This window comes from Engystomops pustulosus, chromosome 3, assembly GCF_040894005.1.
Source record: "Engystomops pustulosus chromosome 3, aEngPut4.maternal, whole genome shotgun sequence".
NCBI lineage: Eukaryota > Metazoa > Chordata > Amphibia > Anura > Leptodactylidae > Engystomops > Engystomops pustulosus.
Window position 1 is genome coordinate 91,861,229 of NC_092413.1, and position 22,083 is coordinate 91,883,311.

Genomic DNA, 22,083 nt, shown 5'->3' on the forward strand with positions numbered 1-22,083 from the left:
TTGAACTATAAACTCCCACAGAACCCTGATTGACCATTTTATTCAATGTTATAAAATCCTCTTCTTGAAAAATAATCCAATAGGGTCCCAAAACCTGTGAAAAAAATAGAAAACATTGTGTATAATAAAAATGACTTATAATGCTACTTATTCGTCCTCCAATACTTACAATGCTTCCTTCCTGCATGGAAATGTATAATGGTGTCTCTGCTCTCTTGGCTGCTTTTCTATTTCTATGCGCCACTAAGGGACAACTACCAGACTTACTGATGGTAGGTAGACTGTCCAAACCTTACATGTTTGTTGTTTAGCAAAGTCACTGGTTAATTTAATTGTGGCTATGATGATGCTGACGCGTAAAAGAGTTTCTAGTCTAAAATTTAGAGCAAAAAATCCTGCCTAATTATAAATCTCTCCCTATATTCCAAGTGATATTCCGATCGCTGTCATTTCCCAAACAAATCCTGGCTTTGCCACTGCAAGATATGTGTTCCCAGTACATAGCAGTTCTTGTTCACCACACCATTGTAAGCTTAGGTGCTGCTGTCTGTCAATGGTAATAGGCATGGTGACAGCAAATTTCCTTCTAGTAAGCATTGCAAAATAATCCAGGCTGAGGTGTAAGTGACTTGTGCTTGTTAGCACTGAGTGATTTTTTTATTTGTCAATAATATTACATTACAAAGGTAGGTTTACCACTTAGGAGTCAAGAAAGCTGGGGCGCAAACTCCTGTAGAAGCTATTGCCACAAAACCAGTTCAATTCAGTGTACAGTAGAGGGCAGTATAACAGTTAGAATAAACAATTTCCAGTCTATGACTGTACACACTTATCAGGCATTCATACGCATGATTCATTGACGATGAGTATATGGTGATATGATACTGTGGCATGATGCTTTAGTTTCAGTGAAAGTTTCATCTAAGCCTATCCACAAATTCTACTATACTAGAGAAAAGTAATATTTTTTTTATACATACATAATGGCACAAAAAAAAAAATCTAAATTTAAATTTAAAGGAAATCTACTAGATAATTAGTGCTACATTAACCCTTAATGTTGCTGGGTAGCTCCAAGCAACATGATTATAGCTATATGTTTAATAGGAGTTCTGCTCCTGTAGTTTATCCTTATTATTGCATCTTTATTTTTATGTAAATTAAGCAAAAGGACTTGGGAAAGGGAGACAGGTGAATCACCAGAGCTCCAATCACCAGGGCTCTTACATATCCATCAGACAGTGGAATGGGGCATGAAAGAAGGGGCAGGGAGGCTGTTGAGAAGGGTTTAGGGGGAGAGGGACCATGTAAGAACCAGAGCCCCTGATAATGTTAAAGCAAATCTACCATCCAAATCAAGCATGATAAACCAGGGAAACTTACTCATAGAGTCCTTTGTTTTACATTGCCTTCTTCCTTCAAAAATCAACTTTTAAAAGTTTGCCTATGATCCTGAACAGCTTCTCGGGGTGTTACCAGAGACACCAGTGCTGCAGATTCACAGGCTGTTACACTCAGCACTTTACCCCTCCATTTGTATGATGTAATTTCACTTCAGCACAGGAAATTTCAGCACCCAGTGAAGGCGAGAAGTGCTCCTCGCACATGTAACAGTCTTTGAATCTGCAGCACTGGGGGCTCTGGTAATGCCCCCAGGAAGCATGACTGTAAAAGTTGATTTTAGAAGGCAGCAGGCCATGGATAACAAATATAAGAAGATTACCACAGTTGCAGAGGACAGGGACCATCATATGAAGGGGAAGGAGGACAGGAGGCCACAATATGAGGGGGGTGGAGGACGGAGGCCACAATATGAGGGGGGGTGTAGGACGGAGGCCACAATATGAGGGGGGTGGAGGACAGGGACCACAATGCGAAGAGGAGGAGGAGAGGGACCACAATGTAAAGGGAGAGTAGAGGGGCCAGAATATGAGGGAGAAGGGTTTAGAAGACAGGAGCCAGAGAGGGAAGACGGGGACCAAAATGTGGAGGTAGAGGGGTAGGAGTTCAAAAAGTTAGGGCAGTGATGGGCAGGTTAGGGCATGGCACGGGTCCTAATGCTAGTGTAACCCCTAATGAAGGGGTGTAACGATCGTGGTTGCAGGGGGTGCAACCGCCACCTAAGGAAGAGGTGGGCCCATAGCCATGGCCGGTACCAGCACCCGACTTACCCGGGAAAGTGCCGGGGCCACAGAGGGGCCCACGGCACACGCTAGCAAGATCATAAAACTCAATTACATCGGCTTCCTTGTGTCACCGATGTAAATGAGAGCTGGCGTGCTGGCGCGGGTGACAGGGGGGTCGCACCACAAGCGGACCCTCGGAGGACTCAATTGCTTCTGCAATTGACAAGCAGAGGGTCTCTGCTCACTTTGCAGGACGCTGGCCGGCGACATGATGACTTTGTGCCCCTGCTCCTGCACCATAGACACTGTGCTGAAGATTGTGGCCCCAGAAGAGGTGAAGAGGAGCGCGGGATGGAGCCCTGGACCTGCGTGCTTGAGGTAAGTTAACTTTTATTATTTTTCTACTGCCCACTATAAGGTGCTCAATGTGTATTTAACTATTTCATGGGGCAGGGTGCTGTATATATCTATTTAATGGAGGCTGGCTGTTACAGTTAAAAGGGGCTGTGTATTAATTAGAGGGGCTTTATATTAATTTATAGAGCAACTGTATATTAACCCCTTAAGCATGCAGTGTTTTTGCATTCATTCCTTTGCTTTCCACCTTCTAAAATCTGTAACGTTTTCATTTTCCCATGTACAGAGCTGTGTGAGGGCTTTTTTTCTGCAGAACAAACTTTACTTCTCAGTGACGTTATTTATTATTCCATGCCGTGTACTGGGAAGCTGGTAAAAAATTCCAAACGTGGGGAAATTGGCAAAAAGACGCATTTGTGTCAATTGTGGGCTCATATGTAGGTTTTATTGTATTTTAAAAACTTTTCCATACTATAGTGTAGGAGCGTGGGGTTTAATTTTTTGTGAGATGAGCTAATGTTTTCTTTGCTACCATTTTGAGGACTGCGACTTTTTGATATCGTAATATAAAAAATTTTATGTGATATAAAATGGTGTAAAGTTGGCGTTTTGGCTAATTGGGTGCTATCTTCCATTATGGGCTTCACTGTCAGGAATAACCGTTTTTATATTTTGATAAGGCATTTTGAGACACAGTGATGCCTTTTTTTGGTGATTTTTACAGTTTATTTAGTTGTATATCAGTTATAGGGAAAGAGGGATGAATCTTATTGAATTCTTATTTTTTTAGTTTTAACTATTTTTTAGCCCCTCTAGGGTACTTTAACCATAGATGGCCTAATCGCTCCTACCATATACTGCAATACAACTGTATTGGCAGTATATGGCATTTTTACATATGATTTGTTACAATGTGTACATGTACAGGCTATCCTCACGTCCTATAGATGCACCTACCAATCGATCTACCTTTATAGGTAGATCCGTAATGGTGGTAGGTTGCCTGCACTGGGCCCTGCAATTCTTCCTGTTCCACAGACCCTGGAGAGGAGCTACAATAATATTCAGAATTTCTCTCCCTCCTTTCTACTGTTGCTGTCCTCAGGAACAATAAGTTACTTGTTGAATGTCTGTCTTGGCACGATAAATAAGTGGGTTTTTGTTGTAGTCTGTAAATGGTTCGCCATCACTGAGCTAGGACATTATAAGTGTGAAGGAGAGGTAAATGTGGGGGCCACATGTGTGAGGGCTAGTAAGAGTGAGGGGGGCATAACATTATTTTTTGCAGGAGTCTGCACATGTACAGCCCAAAAGTTTGGATGTTTGATTACGCTCTAGTTCACCCTACAAGTGGCCCTGGTGTTTTCCATGGAAATAGACCTGGTTCAGGAGTGAAATAAGCGGAGCATTTCTTCTATAACCTCTATCCCCCTCCTGGTATAAGGAGCCTGGCATGGGTGAGGTAACTTCCCTGCCTGGAGTTTGCTGCCTATTACACAGTAAACTTTCCAGTGGGCCGCCTCCTCCTTCCCAGTGTGTAACCTGAGAAGCGCCAGTCAGAGCCAGGGCCGCGGCTCCACCCCCGATACGACAGGTCTGTACAGAGCCGTGTGAGTCAGTGCCTGGAAGCAAGGTGCGGCTCTGGAGTTAGTGTCCTGTAGCTCCCTGCTGGTGCGGCTCTGGGGTTAGTGTTCTGCAGTCTCTCCTCTACAACCGCAACATGTTCAGGTGCGGCATCGCCTATCCCAGGTGCAAATGGATCCTGCCGCTCCTGCTGCTGTGCGCCATCATCTTCGATATCATCGCCCTGGCCGGGAAGGGCTGGGTGGAGACGGAGTCTGGAAGGGAGTACGCGTCTCTATGGGAGCGCTGCCATGTTAACTCCAATACGTGCACTTCTCTCATGGACTATGGTGAGTCCTATGTGTGGATGTCACATCCCCCGGGCCCGGCTTGTCATTACCCTGTACACATAGGATTGTGTAGCGTAGCAGTGTCTGTAATAACTTGTCCATGGAGCTCTGTAACATCCAGTAACCCTACACCCAGTGAGATTAGTTATCAGTTTTCAGGCATGCCAGACATGGAGTAGTCACTTTCTGGAGTTTTGTGCCCTGTTCACCACCTTCATTAGAGATAGATGCATTTGCGTTCTGCTGCATGACTTGGGACACATTGCCGGATTGGAGAAATGCCTATCATTGCCATGGCTAGAGGCGGAGAGGTTAGGCCACCAATCCGGCAATATGTCGCAGCCGTATGAGATCCTACAATACAGAAGTCACTTTGATTTCATGCACTTGGTATGTGTAACTGCCCCCTAAGGCGCTGGATCCAGTGACTACTTCTCATATAATAATGGCACTTGTTATAACCTGTTACATTGTGCTCTTTATACACGTCTTCTAGCTCCTGGATTAGCACTTGGAGCACCCGTTAGACAGCACTGTAGCTAAAACCTGATTTTCCCATAATATGACAAACTTTTATTTAAATAATGGGTTATCAGGCTCTCCGTCTGCATTATCCATACTTCCATTCTCCATAAAAGTGTATACTGTATGCATTACATACATGCAGACTCCCACTGTTAACAAAGAAAAAAGTCCCAGGCCTTATAAAAATGTGCTGCGATTGAATTGTGTTTAGAAATGTCATTGAAGTGCAGTTTGGAGGCTCTTCTCCTGATTGCAGATGCGTTTAGACCTAAATGCTTGCGATCAGGAGTGAGCAACACATTTTCTCTTATCTCCCCCCTTCCTTGTCGGCCAACGTGAAACTTTGCTCTGTTTACTGGTAGGTTTTAACACATCTACAGTTGGGAGAAGCTCCTCCGCAGAGTGCTTGAATTGTGTTTCTAAACACATTTCTAAGGTTGGTGACACGCATGGCGTTTTTCGGCCGTTTTTGGACCGTTTTTAGATTGAAAAAAAATGCATGCGTTTTTTTACGATCTGAAAATGCACTAAGTAAAAATGGAACGTGTGTCACACCCTTACGCATCATTGGGCCTCATGTACATGACTGGGTTTGTGGCCTGTTTTTGGCTGGGTGAATTGTGGGGGAGTTAGTGCTGCTCACCCCTCCCTTCTCCCTATTGTGCTGAGTGGCAGCACTGCAAAACCGGGACCTCCTGTAGCATTTGTGGCGCAGTCGCACGGCTCAGACAAGGTGTGTGAGACACACGTCCCCAAAGACGGCAATAGTGGCACGGCGGGGACACATGTATGGCACCGATCCGGGCCGCACACCGCAAAAAGATAGAGCATGCTCTATCTTTCGGTTTGTGTTCGGCCGTGAGCCGCTGTTTTCTATGGAGGGAGGAGGGGTCACCTCCTTCTCCTCTCCAGCACACGGGCATACCTCGTGTGAATGTACCCTAAGGGCGCTGTCCCACGTTGCGTTTGCAAACGCAGACGCAGACCAAACCACGCCCACTGGGGCGGTCCGCGATCCGATCGCATCGGTGTTTTTCTATGGAAACGCCTGCGCGGCTCGTTCCCGATCGCAGGCGTTTCCATAGAAACACCAATGCGATCGGACCGCGGACCGCCCCAGTGGGCGTGGTTTGGTCTGCGTCTGCAAACGCAACGTGGGACAGCGCCCTAAGGCTGCTCAGTTTGGGGACCAATCAAATGCTCAAGTCTGTATCAATACAGCGGCCAAATGAAGCATGAGGCTGCCTTCACATGTGGCGTTTTTGCTGCGTTTTGAAATGTATCCTAAAATGCATATTTGTTATCACCAAAGGCGTTTTTCCAAATACTTTTCAAAACATGTGAACCTGTCGCCTTATGTAGCATTATTGTACATAAATGTGCTAAACACAAGTATTATTGTATGTAGCGATAGGTTATACATAATACATACATGTTTAGGTGTCCTTTCTTTCAGGTTCTTCTGAGGTATTTCTGGAAAACCCAAAATAGAAAGGTGCCCTAGCTGAGTTTTACTGCCAGCAGCTGCAGTAATACTGAACACTTCTGATGGATGGGGGCTTGTGCAAGGCTAATAGTATGAAATACTGTGGCGTTTTAGCTTGTGTTTGATGTTAGCATTTTCAGTAACTTGCAGATGTAGAATATTCAGAGTTCTGTGTTCATGTGAGATTCACACTGAATGACATTAGCGGGCTTTTCTTTTACAGTGACATGATTTATTCAAGCTGATTTGCAAATCTTTTCTATGCTGTCCTTAGTTTTTGGTCTATGCTTGTACTCTCTAGGCAGCATACACATTTCATGCCCCCTTAAAGGGTGTTCTCGTGAAGGAAAGATTCTTAAATATACTTAGGATGACACTCAATTCCCCTCCAGGGGATCAAGTTGTATTGTAGGACAACAAAATAACACATTCTCTAATACACTGTTATCAACAAAAATACAGCATTTTGCAGATTTAATCCCAACCTTTCTCAGTCCTGATGTTTCCAATATTGGTTTCCCCTGGATACGACCGTAAATCTTATAACTATGGTTGGATTCTTGTCATGAATAGCTTTTCTTGTCTGCACAATTTGGTGCTCCTAGCCTCCTGCCCCTCCCGCTGCATTACAAGACCAGCTCAGATACTTCTTGCCAGCAAGCAGCATCGTGCAGAGACTTGCTCTGCTAGCTACAGACAGATACGGTCTTTATCTGGGAGGGAGGCATATAGCAGAGCTGACTTTGTGTTTGTTATAGAGAAGTTAGCAGAGCTGAGAGTGTGATTGTGTTTTATATCGTATGGATCTCTCATCTCTCTTCTCTGATCTCTCTTTTTCTATATGTCAGTGTAGTAGTTCTATATTCTACTGTAGTGTAATGCTCAGAAGCTAAGTAAAAGTGTAAATACACCCTGTACACTGGTAATCTAAGCACATTGTCCGCACACAGCTTCTCATAGTAAAGAGGAATCGCAATATGTCAGCTTAGAGAGTCTCCGCCAACACTCTAGAATTCTGCACTGACCAGCATAGGGAGGGATAGGAGCTAAAACAACAATAAAACTGAGTAACATTGTAATGTAAGGGGTCAAAAATTTACTTTGTGTAAACATCTCTAGGGGATTAAAATTTGAGAACTTTTTCCAGATGTGCCTATGGTGCCATTTCATCCAATGAAAGATCGACCAGGTTGCTGCACCCAGATTCAAAACTAACGTCATCTATAGCACCCAATCTCTGTTGTCTTGTGAATGCAGGCCATTCCTATGTTGTTGTTGTTTGCCTGGTAGATGCTTAACATAATGCTATAATACAGACATATTGACAAAGCTAAAGCTTCTTCTCTCAATGACACCTGAACTTGAAAACTATTTCGTATCCTGTTTCAGAGTTTGGCTGGAGGTAATATATAATATAAAGTTTATTTCATAGCCAAAAGCTGCCATTGAGCTAGATGAATGTCCATTATACTTATTCCACCGTCCTTTTACTCCAGGGCAGATTATGGCAACAATAATTGAGTGTGAAAACAATGAGCTGAGGGAATGATGACAGGAGAGAGATTCTGTATGAAATATCTATTAAAATACATAATGGATTGTAGAGGATGAGGACAGCAATGGTCACTGAGACATCTCTATATTGGTCACCTTATACACTGCTCAGTGGGGATAGCCAATACAAAGTTCTGACTATTTATGGCTAAATTTGTACACAGATTAGTTGAGTTTATACTAAAAGCAATTTAGTCAGCCATGGTAACTAACTGTTAACTGTTTTATTCTGTTAGCTGCTGTTTCCAGCTGTAAAGTGTTTTCTCTGGTCACATAGTTGTGAATATAGTGTGGTGTGCTCCACCACTCCCTCTAGGTCACAGGCTTGTTACATTGCTGGAATTCTTGGAAGATGAAGCTTTCTTCTTGTGTCCTTGGTAACATCTCCTCACTGAAAGTGTGGTGTCTAGGTCTCTTATTGGGAGCATAAATCTTGGCACAGAGTGTTGTATCTATGTCTTCTTGGGATGCTTTTTATGTGGCCATTCATTGCTTACTCTTGCTTGACTTGAATGGAGGGAGCCAAATACATGTGCTGTCATCTCTTTTGTTCAGTCAGCTGTGGGATACAACATTTATGCTCGGCAGTTTGGGCCAGTTCACACTTATACCCTCCATGTGAACCAAGCCCTGATGTGTGTTGCATTTTGAAACACAATTATGTTATGGGGAGGAGCTTGTCCTTATTGCATTTCATTTACATATTGTTTACATAATGTTAACATACCGTTAACATTGCATTTAACATTATGTGAACCCAATGCAATCAAACCAAGTTCCCCACTTCAAAATGCAACTCGAACTATGTGTATGAACTCGGCCTTGTGGAAACTAAAAAAAGAAGGTCTTCTGCTTCCCATAGAACCTGCATTACGCAGGTGTGAACTTGGCTGTAAGCACCTATCGGCTATTATAATGACTATGCCATTTCTGTTCCTTTAGTCTATTTGCCATGCTAGGACAATTGTAAATATGCCATAACTTTTACAAAAAGGAAGGTGGTTGTAGCTTCTTTCCAACAGTGGTATTACTGTGCCGGTCATTAGACCTGTGCACTAGACCGTTCTCTGCTGCACCAGATTTATCACTGTGTCTGAAGCTGGATGACGAATCTGGTGCCGTATAAGACTGGGGAGTCGTACTTTGCACCTTTTATTAGTTGGTCTAGTTTGCTGCCCCCCAATAATAAATTTTCCCCTTCATCACGACGGCACCACCAGAGAGATAGGGATCCGCCCTCCAAGGACAGGAAACCTGAGCATAAAAAGAGGCTCCTCCTACTCCACCTCAGTTTGGTTTCCTGTCCTTGGAAGGAGACCTGAGCACGCCATGATGAAGGTGTCCCTGCGGTGTCTCACTTACCCTTCTCCATGAAAGGAGTGTGGGACGCCGGCAGTTCTATCCTCCGGTGTGGGGATGAGGTTGTGCCGTTTTTTCCTCCCTCCGGCTGTGCAGGACCGCGGTCTGAACGGAGCTGATAGGAACCTGCGGCTGCCGGCAACGGGGGTGAGTGATTAAGCGCGCACCACAAGTGACGCATAGTCACTTCCGGTTTCAGCTACGAGCGCCCGAAGTGGCGCTCGGAACAAACAGTAAAGCGCGCCGCATGTCTTCAAGAGCGGTGAGGCGCACAATTTTTAGTCAATCAAAAGGAAAGTGTGTTCTTTTTGTGTTTCATCATCTTTTGATATTTTTTCTCGCCGCTGGCAGCCTGACCAGGAAGTAGGTCAGAGGCCACGCCTACTTGGCGGGAGGTTTAAATAGGATAAGTGGAAACTGCTGAGTGCTGGTTACAAGTCAGTAGTGCAGCATGGCAGACAAACGTGATCTTGCAGATACACCCAGGACTCCAGCCCCGGTAACTATACTGCAGGGCGGTGAGTGTTTTTTACTTCTTTGTGCTGAACTTATAACAGGTGTTATTATTTGTCTATCTTAGGGAGAAGAGGGGCCTAAAAAGGCTACCCGTAAGACGCACCATAAAGAGTGTAAAATTTGCGCCCATAAACTCCCTTCCAGTTATGAAAAAGCCACCTGTAACACCTGTATTGGCAAAATCGTAACTGAGGAATCTGCCGTTTGGATGGAATCATTAAGGAGCGTGGTTAGAGAGGAAGTCCAAAAGGCCAGAGAGTTGTCAAACCCACCCCCACTCACTCAGGATCAGCCAGGCACCTCCGCGGTATATGTTGCAGAAGGGTCAGGATCGGAGGAAGAAGGTGTAGCCTCAGTAAGCGATTCAGGTACCCTGGCCTCTGAAGTAGAACATGCAGGGCGTCCTCTGTTTAATATTGACGACTCGGATCGTCTTCTTAAATTGGTCAGGATGACTATGGACATTGAGGACAAGAAGCAACCTAAATCCGTTCAGGATATTATGTTCGAAGGGCTTAAAGAAAGACATAAATTATCTTTTCCCCTTCATGAGACAGTGTCATCCCTAATACAGAAGGAATGGGAGAAGCCAGATAAGAAATCGTATATTCCTAGATCAGTGAAGAGGAAGTATCCCTTTGACTCAGAGGTATCCAGTACATGGGGCTCTGCTCCTAAAGTGGATGCGTCTGTAGCAAAGGTCAGTCGCAGGTCTTCTCTCCCGTTTGAAGATTTAGGTTCCCTAAGAGATCCTATGGATAAGAAAATTGAAAGTTTTCTTAAAAGATCTTGGGATTCGGCTACCTCGGCTTTTAAGCCTAATATTGCAGCCGCTTGTGTTTCCCGTTCTATGATGTTTTGGTTAGATCAGCTAGAAACAGATATTCAAAATAAGGTGCCAAGGGATGCTTTAGCCTTGTCAATTTCTAATGTGCAGAAGGGGGCCGCCTTTTTAGCAGATGCCTCTGTCGATGCCCTTAGACTTACTGCTCGGTCATCGGCATTGTCCAATTCTGCTAGGAGAGCCCTCTGGCTAAAAAATTGGCCAGGGGATATAGGGTCGAGGAACAGACTATGTGGAATCCCTTGTGACGGAAAATTGTTATTCGGGAAGGTGTTAGAGGAATTATTGGAGAATGCAGGGAGTAGGGTAAAATCTTTTCCCTCTACCCAGGGTAGTTCCTTTCGTCCCTTTCGGAGGCCGAGATCTCAAAGAAGGGGGACAGAAAGGAATCAGAATTTCAGACCCTTTCAAAAAAACAGAGGACTCCTGTTCAATCAGCCCAGAGACCCAAAGCGTCAGAGACCAAATGCTTTATGACGCCAGGCTCCCCGTAGGGGGAAGACTAGCCCACTTTTTCGAAGCCTGGTCGGAGATATCAGGCAGCAAGTGGGTGCTTCAGACAGTTCAAAAGGGCGTCAAGATGGATTTTCTATCTCTTCCTCCCTCTCGATTAGCCATCACGTATCCCGCTTCCAGAGAAAACAGAGAAGCGATGTTTACAGAAGTCCGGACCCTGATCCAGAAAAAGGTACTGTGTCAAGTTCCGCTTGCCAAACAGGGCCAGGGATTTTATTCAAATCTGTTTCTGGTAAAGAAACCGGGGGGTTCATTAAGAGTCATTTTAAATCTAAAGCCCCTAAACAGATTCCTGATGGTCCCAAAATTCAAGATGGAAACCCTGAAATCAGCGGTAAACCTGTTGTTCCCCGGTTGTTTCATGGCCTCAATAGATCTAGCCGATGCGTATTACCACATCCCCATACATCAGGACTTTCAGAAATACTTAAGGGTGGCTATTCAGGTAGACTCGGAGGTTCATCATTATCAATACAGAGCACTACCATTCGGGATTGCTATTGCCCCAAGAATCTTTACGAAAATAGTGTCAGAAATGGCAGCCCACATACGAGAAACACAGGGGTTGTTCATTCCATATCTGGACGATTTCCTACTAGTAGGGTCATCAAGTCAGGAAGTACAAACTCAACTATCCAGGGTTCTTCAGATATTAAAGAAATTAGGGTGGCTGATAAACAAAGAAAAATCATCTATGGTTCCCACAACAAGAAAGCTCTTTTTAGGGACATGGTTAGATTCACAGAGACAGAGGACTTTTCTTCCAGTAGAAAAGGTAGAGAAGATAAGACTGCTAGAGGTAAAGCAAAATCCCCTGATTTCCTTAAGAAAGGGTATGTCTCTTCTAGGTCTCTTTTCAGCCGCCATCCCTGCTGTTCCTTGGGCTCAGTTCCCCTCAAGGAGTCTACAGAATTTTCTTCTACAGAAGTGGGACAGGGATCAGGCCTCCTTAGAAGTAAAAATTCTCCTCCCCCAAAGAATCTTAAACTCCCTAGATTGGTGGTTAAACGTAACAAATCTAGAGGTTGGTCTTCCCTGGAACCCCAGTCAGGACAGGTTAATCACTACGGATGCCAGTCCGTGGGGGTGGGGGGCCCACATGGAGAATCAGTATTTTCAAGGCATTTGGGAGGTGACAGAAAGGGACCTGTCATCAAACAAAAAAGAACTATTAGCTGTCTTAAAAGCCCTGACGCAAGCACTTCCTCTGTTACAGGGACATGGGGTGGCCGTGATGTCAGACAACACTACTACCATTGCCTATATCAACAGACAGGGCGGCACAAGAAGTTCAGGCCTCATGCTCATAGCCACTCAGATCCTAACCCTGGCAGAGACCTTTTTTACATCTCTAAAAGGAATTCACATAAGAGGTGTAGAAAATGTTTCGGCAGATTTTTTAAGTCGAGAGACCCTATATCAAGGGGAATGGGAGCTGAATCAGTCAGTATTCCAAAAGATAGTCAGGCTCTGGGGGATGCCTCTGATAGATCTTTTCGCCACAAGGAAAAATCGCAAGGTAGAAAGATTTTTTTCCCTCAACAGAGCAGACCTTCCCTTAGCTGTGGACGCCTTTTCTCAAAAGTGGGACAGTCCTCTTCTTTATGCCTTCCCCCCCCATGATCCTCCTGCCCAGGATTATCAGAAAGATAAGACAGGACAGGGCAAAAGTAATTTTGATAGCTCCCTTTTGGCCTCGTCGGGCATGGTTCTCAAGTCTAAGGGAGCTGTCAGTAGACGATCCCTGGGTGCTTCCGGAATCCAGGAAATTATTGTCGCAGGGCCCGATCCTCCATCCAGAGATAAAAAAAGATCTGACGGCATGGCTATTGAGAGGATGATCCTCCAAAAGCAAGGTTTGTCTCGTGAGGTGATTTCCACTCTACAGAAGAGTAGGAAACCAGTTACATATAGGATCTATCATAGGATCTGGAAGGCTTACTTTTCCTTCTCTGGTCAGGACCCAGAGCGGTTGGCTCAGCCTAATGTTAGTAAGATTCTTGAGTTCCTGCAGAAAGGATTAGAGAAGGGTCTCAAGCCGGCTACTCTTAAGGTTCAGGTGTCAGCTCTAGGAGCCTTATTTGATCAGGAGTTAGCCAAACATCCCTGGATTTCAAGATTTATTAGGGCAGCAGGTAGAATTCGGCCCACAATTAGGAGTAAGTTGCCTCCCTGGGATTTGTCTATGGTCCTCAAGGCTTTGTCAGGCCCTCCCTTTGAGCCATTAGATAATATTTCTATTAAGCTTCTCACTTTTAAGACGGTTTTTCTTACAGCCATTACCTCAGCCAGAAGGGTAGGCGAAATGGCAGCTCTGTCCTATAAACAGCCATATTGTAGAGTCTTGGATGACAGGGTTATCCTTAGACCAGACCCAGGGTTCCTGCCTAAGGTAGTTTCTGATTTCCATAGATCTCAAGACATCATCCTTCCATCATTCTGTAGTAATCCTAAGACAGAGAAAGAGAGTGCTTTTCATTGTCTTGATGTTAGACGGAGTATTGTACAGTATTTGGATTCCACTTCTAGTTGGAGGAAATCAGATAGCTTGTTCATTTTCTTTTCAGGAAAGAATAAGGGGAATAAAGCATCTTCCACAGCCATCGCTAGATGGATTAAAGTGACTATTCAGATGGCCTATGAGATTGCGGAAATTCCTGTTCCGGTCGGCATCCGTGCCCATTCAACTAGATCATTAGCTACATCATGGGCCGAGTGTAGGGATGCTACGCTGGAACAGATCTGCCAGGCGGCCACTTGGTCTACCCCGCACACTTTCCTAAAACACTATAGGGTGGATGTGATGGGTTCTTCCTCTCTTTCATTTGGAAGAAAAGTCTTATCCTCTGTTATCCCCCCCCTAATTGTTTGTATTTTCTCTGCAATTCTCTCTGGTGGTGCCGTCGTGATGAAGGGGAAAACAATGAATTACTCTTACCGGTAATGTTGTTTCCTCAAGTCACGACGGCACCTGGTATTCCCACCCGGGTGTTACTTTTTTATGTGGTTTGATTCACGGGTGTCGCAAAAAAAAAAAAAAAAAAGAGACATGAAGAAGATATATATATATATATATATATATATATATATATGCCGGATGAATATGTGTATATGTTTTGTCTACTAACTAAACGGCTCTTCCAAGAAATTCTCTGTAACCTAACTGAGGTGGAGTAGGAGGAGCCTCTTTTTATGCTCAGGTTTCCTGTCCTTGGAGGGCGGATCCCTATCTCTCTGGTGGTGCCGTCGTGACTTGAAACAACATTACCGGTAAGAGTAATTCATTGTTTTCTGGCACACAAGCTATTTTCAGTCTGGTCACACCCCCTGATTACCAATGACACTCCCCCTTTTTGGACAAGTTAGAAACTGCCTAAAAATAATCTAAAACCTTCAATAAATGTGACGTACAGTATTTCAGGTGCATTTTTTTGGTTAATAACAGTGAACAGTAACAGGAATGTGTTATTCTGTTATCCTGAGTGTATTTAAGAATCTTGTTTTTGTGGGAATACCCCTTTAAATAACAAATGGAACCACAATACAGGTGGTCCCCGGGTTACGTACTAGATAGTTTCTGCAGGTTTATTGTTAAGTTGAATCTGTATGTAAGTTGGAACTGTATACTTTATTATTGTAGTGCTAGGCAAAATTTTTTGGGTCTGTATGACTATTGGATTTTAAAAATGTTGGGTTGCCATAAGAACCAAGATTAACAATAAATCTTATTTGCAGACACCTTTGATGTTATAGCTGTTTATTGTAGCCCAAGGCTAAAGTACAGTAAGTTACAAACATCCAGAGGTCCATTTGTAACTAGGGGATCGCCTGTACCCAAAAAGAATCATCAGGCTAAATACTGCCAGGCTAGCAAGAATCATTACAGAACTTGTCTGATTATGAAGATCTTGGCCCACAAACCAACACCAACCTGTTATCCAGGATGGCGACAGGATCACAGTGCTGTCCCATAGGCTACATTCACACGATGTATGCCCGCCGTACTGCACAGCCCGTATTCTGTAGAAAGATTGGAGATGTCCTATCTTTCTACGGGCTGCGGAACGGTACGGTCCCGTACGCCCATAGAAGTGTATGGGGGATGTATATACGCCGTATATGGGTCATAAATTTGTGTGCACTACCCTAAGGCTTATATATTGTTGTTTATTGAGCATTATACATATAAAGAATGGTAAATGCTGTATTCAAATAACCTGTAGTGAGTAACAGAGATGGAGAAGTGTTATGTTCTCGCTTAGGTGACGTAGAAGAATGCAATTGTGCTACTGTGTGAGACAATAGACCATATAAATTATACATACACTTAAAAATATAGCTATATAAATAATTAAATAACAGGCTTCCATTTTCCTTTGGGCGAAAAGGTATTGCCACAGCCTTCTTTATTGAAGAATAAATAATTAATTTAATAAATTATTTAATAACTTCAAAGAATATCAGAAAAGAAATCGTGTGACAGGTCTTGATGGTTTAACTCCAAAAGTTTATCCCCCTGTGGCCATTAGGGGTACTTCTTCTGACGCATCGCCTTTCTACATCGGCACATCGGGTCATGTAAGTGCCGTTGCCAGGCTGTGTCTTCATCAGCATCACATCCCAGACCCAGAACTAACACCCAGGATCAGAAAAACTCTGATCCCGGGTGTTTAACCGCTTACACGCCACAGCCATGCTTGACCGTGGCGTTTGTCCCCTGTGGATGAGGACCTGGTGAGCTTACCGGGGGATCCGATCCTTTCTGCCGCAACCCCGTGGCATGGCACCGCTCCTTTTCACACTAGGTTCTACCTCCTGGCAGGACCCGGCTGTAACTAACTGAGCATGCGTGAGCAAGTGTATTGTCATGTAAGGGCTTGTACAAGCGATCGGATGAACATTTGTTCAAGTATGGAAAAACTTTTAAAAATGAAGGGAAAAAAAGTAAAAATCATTATATAATAATTAAATAAAAGTCCCCAAATCACAGCAGTTACATATAAAATCCAGATAAAGTATATAAAACACAAAAAAAGTACATGTTTGGTATCACCGTGTCCACATTTATCTGTATCAATATAAAACAATATTGAACCTGCTCACTGGTTTTGAAACCCTCACAAAATACTTTCCATATTATACAATTTTTCATCAAAGAAGTTGCGTGCCCTAAGATTATACAACTGAAAAAAAACAGTTTTTGCAAAAAAATAAGCCCTCAACCAGATCTGTCAACAGAAAAACACAGAAATTATGCCCCTGAAAAGTTGTCTATAGTAAATAAAAAAAATTGTGATTTTCTCCAATATTGGTCCTGCTCAGTAAAATTATATAAATGAAGACTAGAAGAGGAAAATTATGTAAATGGTATCCCCGTAATCATAGTGAACCCAAGAATACAGATAATATAGTATTTTATGTTATGGCGAGCTGGAAAAAAAAGTGCTAAAAATCCAAATTAAAAATTGCATCATTTAATTCATTATGAAAGTGTCATTTTGTCCTAAATTAATGTATTTTCCCAAAACATTGAAGTTTCTAAATCGCAGGTCCATATTGTTTTAACCCCTGTGACACATGTAATAGAAGTTGTTTTACATAGGTAGAGGTGTGGAGTAATTTATGGGGTTTTACTATTATTTATGTCTCTCAAAGTCACTTGAAAGGTGAGTTGTCCCTTAAAATGTAATTTTTTGTGATTTTCATGAAAATTAGAAAAAGCGTGTATAAAGTTCTAAGCTTCATAACTTCCAAGAAAAAAGACAGGACACATAATATATCATTCCAACATAATGCAGACATTCTGGATATGTTAGTTATCAAGCTTTTTGCGTAGTGTAACTACCTGCCTAGAAAGCAGAACATTTCAAACTTTAAAAATGAAGAATTTTTATGACCTTTTGCAAAAATTATTTTTTTTCAGAATGAAACCCAAAACTTATCTCTTAATTTTTTAGAAACTTACATGTAGTAAGCTAAATGACTAAGCTAAAATTGTCATTATCCCATGTTAAACGCCCCTTAGGGTCCAGGATCTTTGTCATGATGTGTTGTGTGGTGAAATTAAACTAGGGGCCTGTCTGCCTGACATTTGTCCTGGGCAGTATGCTTTCCATCCACACAGTTATCACAATAGGCTCCTGATAAGGGTAAGATGCCATTAGAGAGGTTTTTGTGGGACTGTATGCTCTTTGTAAATTCAGATTTATTCTTCCACTAAACAGCCTGTTACTCTGCTCTCTGGATTATATAAAATGCACGCATATTACATGTACGGGAATGTGTTTTTCCCTAGGCTGTATTCCTTGCATGGCTGATGCCTGCTGTGATAATATATGTCTAAGCCATATAAAGCCTGAGTCTGCACAATAAGCTGGTGAATCACAAAGCAGACAGTCGTCATGTTTACCCACCCACGTGTCGTTTGGGTGGAGACCAAGCTGGCTGGAGGGCCAGGAGTAAAAGTCTCAGCCATGTCTTGTAGAAACCTGTGGAGTAAATCTGTAAAGCAAAGCTTACACTTTTGTCAGGAAAGAGACTGGATAAAAAAGGTAATTTCACTTAAGTTAGGTGTGTTTGTCACATTAAAGATATCATCCAAAGGTTAGTGGTTTTGGAGGGTCAGAGGTTGCAGTTGACGACACGTGTCTGGCTAAAGGTATTTGACCCTTAAACACAAGCTTTGATCTAGTATCATGTCTTCGATGGTTCTATAGCCTTCCATCTTACCTTACTGTTTACAATATGACATCACTGCTCTGAGATACTGAGATGTATAAAGTACAGAGGCTATGAACAAAGGGAGAGTGTTCTTTTATACCTGGGTTAATGGTGTATATACCATGGGGTTTTCACCTCTGAGAAAAATTCCCTTTACTAGTAGACTGTGATGGGTCTGTCCCATAGTTTTGTTACTTGACTGTAGGTTCTGTTTCAGAAGTGTTTATGTGGATGTTAATATGATGTTAATATGCCAATAATTGTGGATATTGTTCCCTTCCAGCCTGGGCTAAAGCTACTGCAGCTTTGCTGATCATTGGCATCCTCATCCTTATCCTCTGCTTCATCCTCTCCTTTGTTGGACTGTGTTCACCACGCATTTCACTGCTCAGAGTCATCGGATTGCTTCTCTTTGTGGCTGGTAAGAGTGAACATGTTTGGCCTGTACTTCCATAAATGCACATAATAGATATTATTATTGTTGAATGGGGCACATTCATTAAAGTCAGCAGGACCTGAGTATGGACTACCCAGCACAAACATGGAGCAGAGGAAGGACTTTTCTGCTTCGGACTGCACAAAACTGCTGAACAATGAAATTGTGACTCATCTGATACATGTGCCTTATTCATACATGTAGCATATGCATACAGATCTGATACATGTTCCCTATTCATACATATAGTATATACATACTGATGATACATGTGCCCCATTCATACATGTAGCATATACATACAGATCAGATGCATGTGCCCTATTCATACATGTAGCATATGCGTACAGATCTTATACATGTTCCCTATTCATACATGTATCATATACATACTGATCTGATACATGTGCCCTATTCATACATATATATCAGATCGGTATGTATATACTATGTGCCCTATTCATACATGTATCATATACATACTGATCTGATACATGTGCCTTATTTATACTTCTAGCATATACATATAGATATGACACATGTGCCCTATTCATACATGTAGCATTTACATACCGGTATGATTCATACATGTGCCCTATTTGTATATTTAATATAGACTGATTTGATACATGTGATGTATCCCTTGGATTAATTATCAGAATTAAGAATTACCTTGGGATCAGAAAGCCCCTATTTCCTAGGGATATCCTTTCTCCATAGGGAGATGTGCAGCATGGCCGTATGGGGAAAGATAGAACAAGCTCTATCTTTTTCTCTGGTATGGCACAGTTTCACACTTTTGGATTGGTTTCCTCTAAGGTGTTCAGATTATAAAAGAGCCATTATGTTTAGAGAAATATGTAGATATTGCTTTATGACAAAACGGAATATAACAGCTACACTGTCAGCATGATACTGTACATGTTATGTTCTGCAGAACTTTCTAGAAATTGAACCTATCTGTCATTTTCAGTTGTCCTGCAGGTCTGTGCTCTCATCATTTACCCGGTTAGATACACTTCTGATGTCGCTTTAAATCTGGAGAACTACCTATTCAGCTGGTCCTACGGCTTTGGCTGGGGGAGTACGATCCTTATGTTTGGCTGTGGATTCTTCTTCTGCTGTCTTCCCAATTATGAAGATGAGCTACTGGGAAATGTCAAGACCAAATACTTTTATACTTCCTCCTAAACTTCAGATTGCAACTTAATTTCTTGACCATTGGAAAAAGACTGTCATATTTTGAGTGATTCCCAGAGTATTTATAGATCCGATTTGTACATCTGACCAAATGCCATTGGTGCAGTTAGTTATATATTTTTTCTACAACAAATATTTGTATTTTCTAGATTATCCAATGAACCCAGTGGATTGAATTACTTGCAGTAGTGAGATCATTCTTGGTTAGTTAGAAATGTTATTGGCCAAAGACATTAAATGGCTGAGCCTTTGGCTGACCTTAACCCCATATGCACCCTTCCCCATCCCCACCCCATACACATGCACTCATGTTGGTCAATCCTACTGGATAAAGGATAAGGCAGGTTAAAATCCAACCCCACAATACTTCTGTTCTGCAACTGAGAATCAGGAAATGGACATGCACATTTAAAAGGTCGCTGGGTTCAACCTAAATAAATCCTATATGTTTAGTTTTAGTGTCCACATGGAGGTATGACATGCTTAGTTCTTTATATATTATACTATGCCATGTCATTACCAAAGATGTATTTATTCATGTGGTACAAATCCCCAAAATGGACTTGGTTCCACTCAGCTTATTGGAGTGACTGCTTCCATTACTGGCCTTGCCATCTTGTCCTTGTAATGTCCAACATTATTGCCATATGTATTCCATAGAACAAGGGTTCTATCTTGACATTGTTTAGCTTTTTTTTACTTCAAATATGCCTGTACTGAGGTTGCAGTGTAAGGTACTTTTAAATGTTTTTTTTTCTTCAGTTTTTTTAATCATTAAATATGAAAACATCCTATTACTAAAAGCTTTTATGTACTCTGTTTGCTTTTTTTTGGGTGGTAGGAATTAAAATATGTAAAAACATAAATTGCTTTACAGTAGATATTAAAAATAATGTACATTTATAATGCCTCTTGATAGTCCTAAATATTTCCCAATGTGCAGGTTCTCGCCATGTGCCCCTGTGCAGTAACCACACTGGCCTATTAACTTTATACAGTGACCTGTAGCCACATCCTAATAATTGTTGAATTACAGCAAAAAACTGGGGAGGGGGATTTAGTTCTTATATCTTAACAATCTTTTTTGTTTAAAATTTGCCTTAACCCAATCTTGGACCTCATGCACACGACTGTGTGCATACGGTCTGAAAATGGGAAAGTTGCATAGGTGAGCACCAGTCACCCACTTCATACCCATAGGAACTGATCAGCAATCGAACATCCTTTATGATATGTTCCACAGCTCGCTCCTGGTGCATCACTGTGCCTCCCCACACCGTGAATTTGCACAATAGACCTTGATGGAGGCCGTCAACTACTGGCAAATTATGTGCCTAGCTCCCATCCCCCACATGAGGCCTTAAGCAGAGACATATCAAATTGTAAAATACACTTGTTTGGCACTAATCTACAATGGTGTAAGGGAACATTCATAGATCACTGTACTGAAAAATGTGTGTGTTGGCAAAAGTCTGATATAAAGACTTCCTTTCCGCATGTTTAGTTGTATTCCTTTACTTAAAGTAATATTGAACATACCAAAAATTCAGTTTTTATTTTAAAGTATATGAAATACTTGTAACGCCATATTTTTGTGCTTTAATTTTTTTATTAAAGTTAAAATAAACAGTGTGATTACTTATTTTGTTTAATGGTACAAAGTCTGGGTGGCAACAAATCATACTTTGTCTTTCCTCCATAATCTATCTGTGATTTTTACCCATTATCTTGTATGTGTTTTTTCACATGTTTTCTTGGGTCCATTGAAAAAAATTTAAAGGGAACCTACCACCACATATCTACATATAAAGATAGATTGGGTGGTAGGTACATCTATAGGACATGAGGGTAGCCCTTTTAAGGGCTAATCCTCACGTCCCCACAATCTTTAACTTTTATTTGGCAAATATGTAAATTATCTAAAGCGGCTACTGGGGCATGGAGTAGCCGGAGCTGAGGCTACACAGCGCGGCTACTACAAGCCCCAGTAGCCTCTTTGTTGCTCCTACCAAAAATCTTAAAAGGGCTATCCTCATGTCCTATAGATGTACCTACCACCCGATCTACCTTTTTATAGGTAGATATGTGGTGATAGGTTCCCTTTAAAGCCTGGTCTATTATGGACAAAATGAGTCAATTGTTTAGACATAAACCCTTTTGATGAGGAATGAACATGTGTTTTGCTGGTAAACAATGCAAAAGCATGTTACTTGTTCCTGCAAGCAAGCATTTAGGATTAAATGCAGCCTGTGAGATTCAGCATAAGGGTGGCAACTTTAAAATGTTTTATCACACATGGGTTTAGTCCTACAATCTTTCATGCATGACAGGGTCACATTGATGATGTTCCATGCTCCTGGCTTGAATGGATGCCTCCTAAGATGCCTTCAGCTGCTGCCATGCAGACTTGTGAAGATGTACCCGGATTAAAGGACATTAATTAGCATGGATGTTCTATGCCCGCCATATGGATCGAGTGAGAATTTATCATTGAGAGGTGCTACTAAACCACTTGTGAAAATTCACCTGCT

The 22,083-nt window shown here is 42.2% G+C and overlaps 1 protein-coding gene across 1 annotated transcript; it reads left to right on the plus strand.

Moving 5' to 3' along the window:
* The first annotated feature begins 3,977 nt into the window (after positions 1 to 3,977).
* Positions 3,978 to 21,194, plus strand: PERP (p53 apoptosis effector related to PMP22). Its single transcript, XM_072141428.1, has 3 exons — positions 3,978 to 4,396; positions 18,200 to 18,337; positions 19,326 to 21,194. Exons 1-3 carry the CDS (start codon positions 4,204 to 4,206, stop codon positions 19,541 to 19,543), a joined length of 549 nt encoding a protein of 182 aa, XP_071997529.1. The 5' UTR covers positions 3,978 to 4,203; the 3' UTR covers positions 19,544 to 21,194.
* Positions 21,195 to 22,083: the final 889 nt, after the last annotated feature.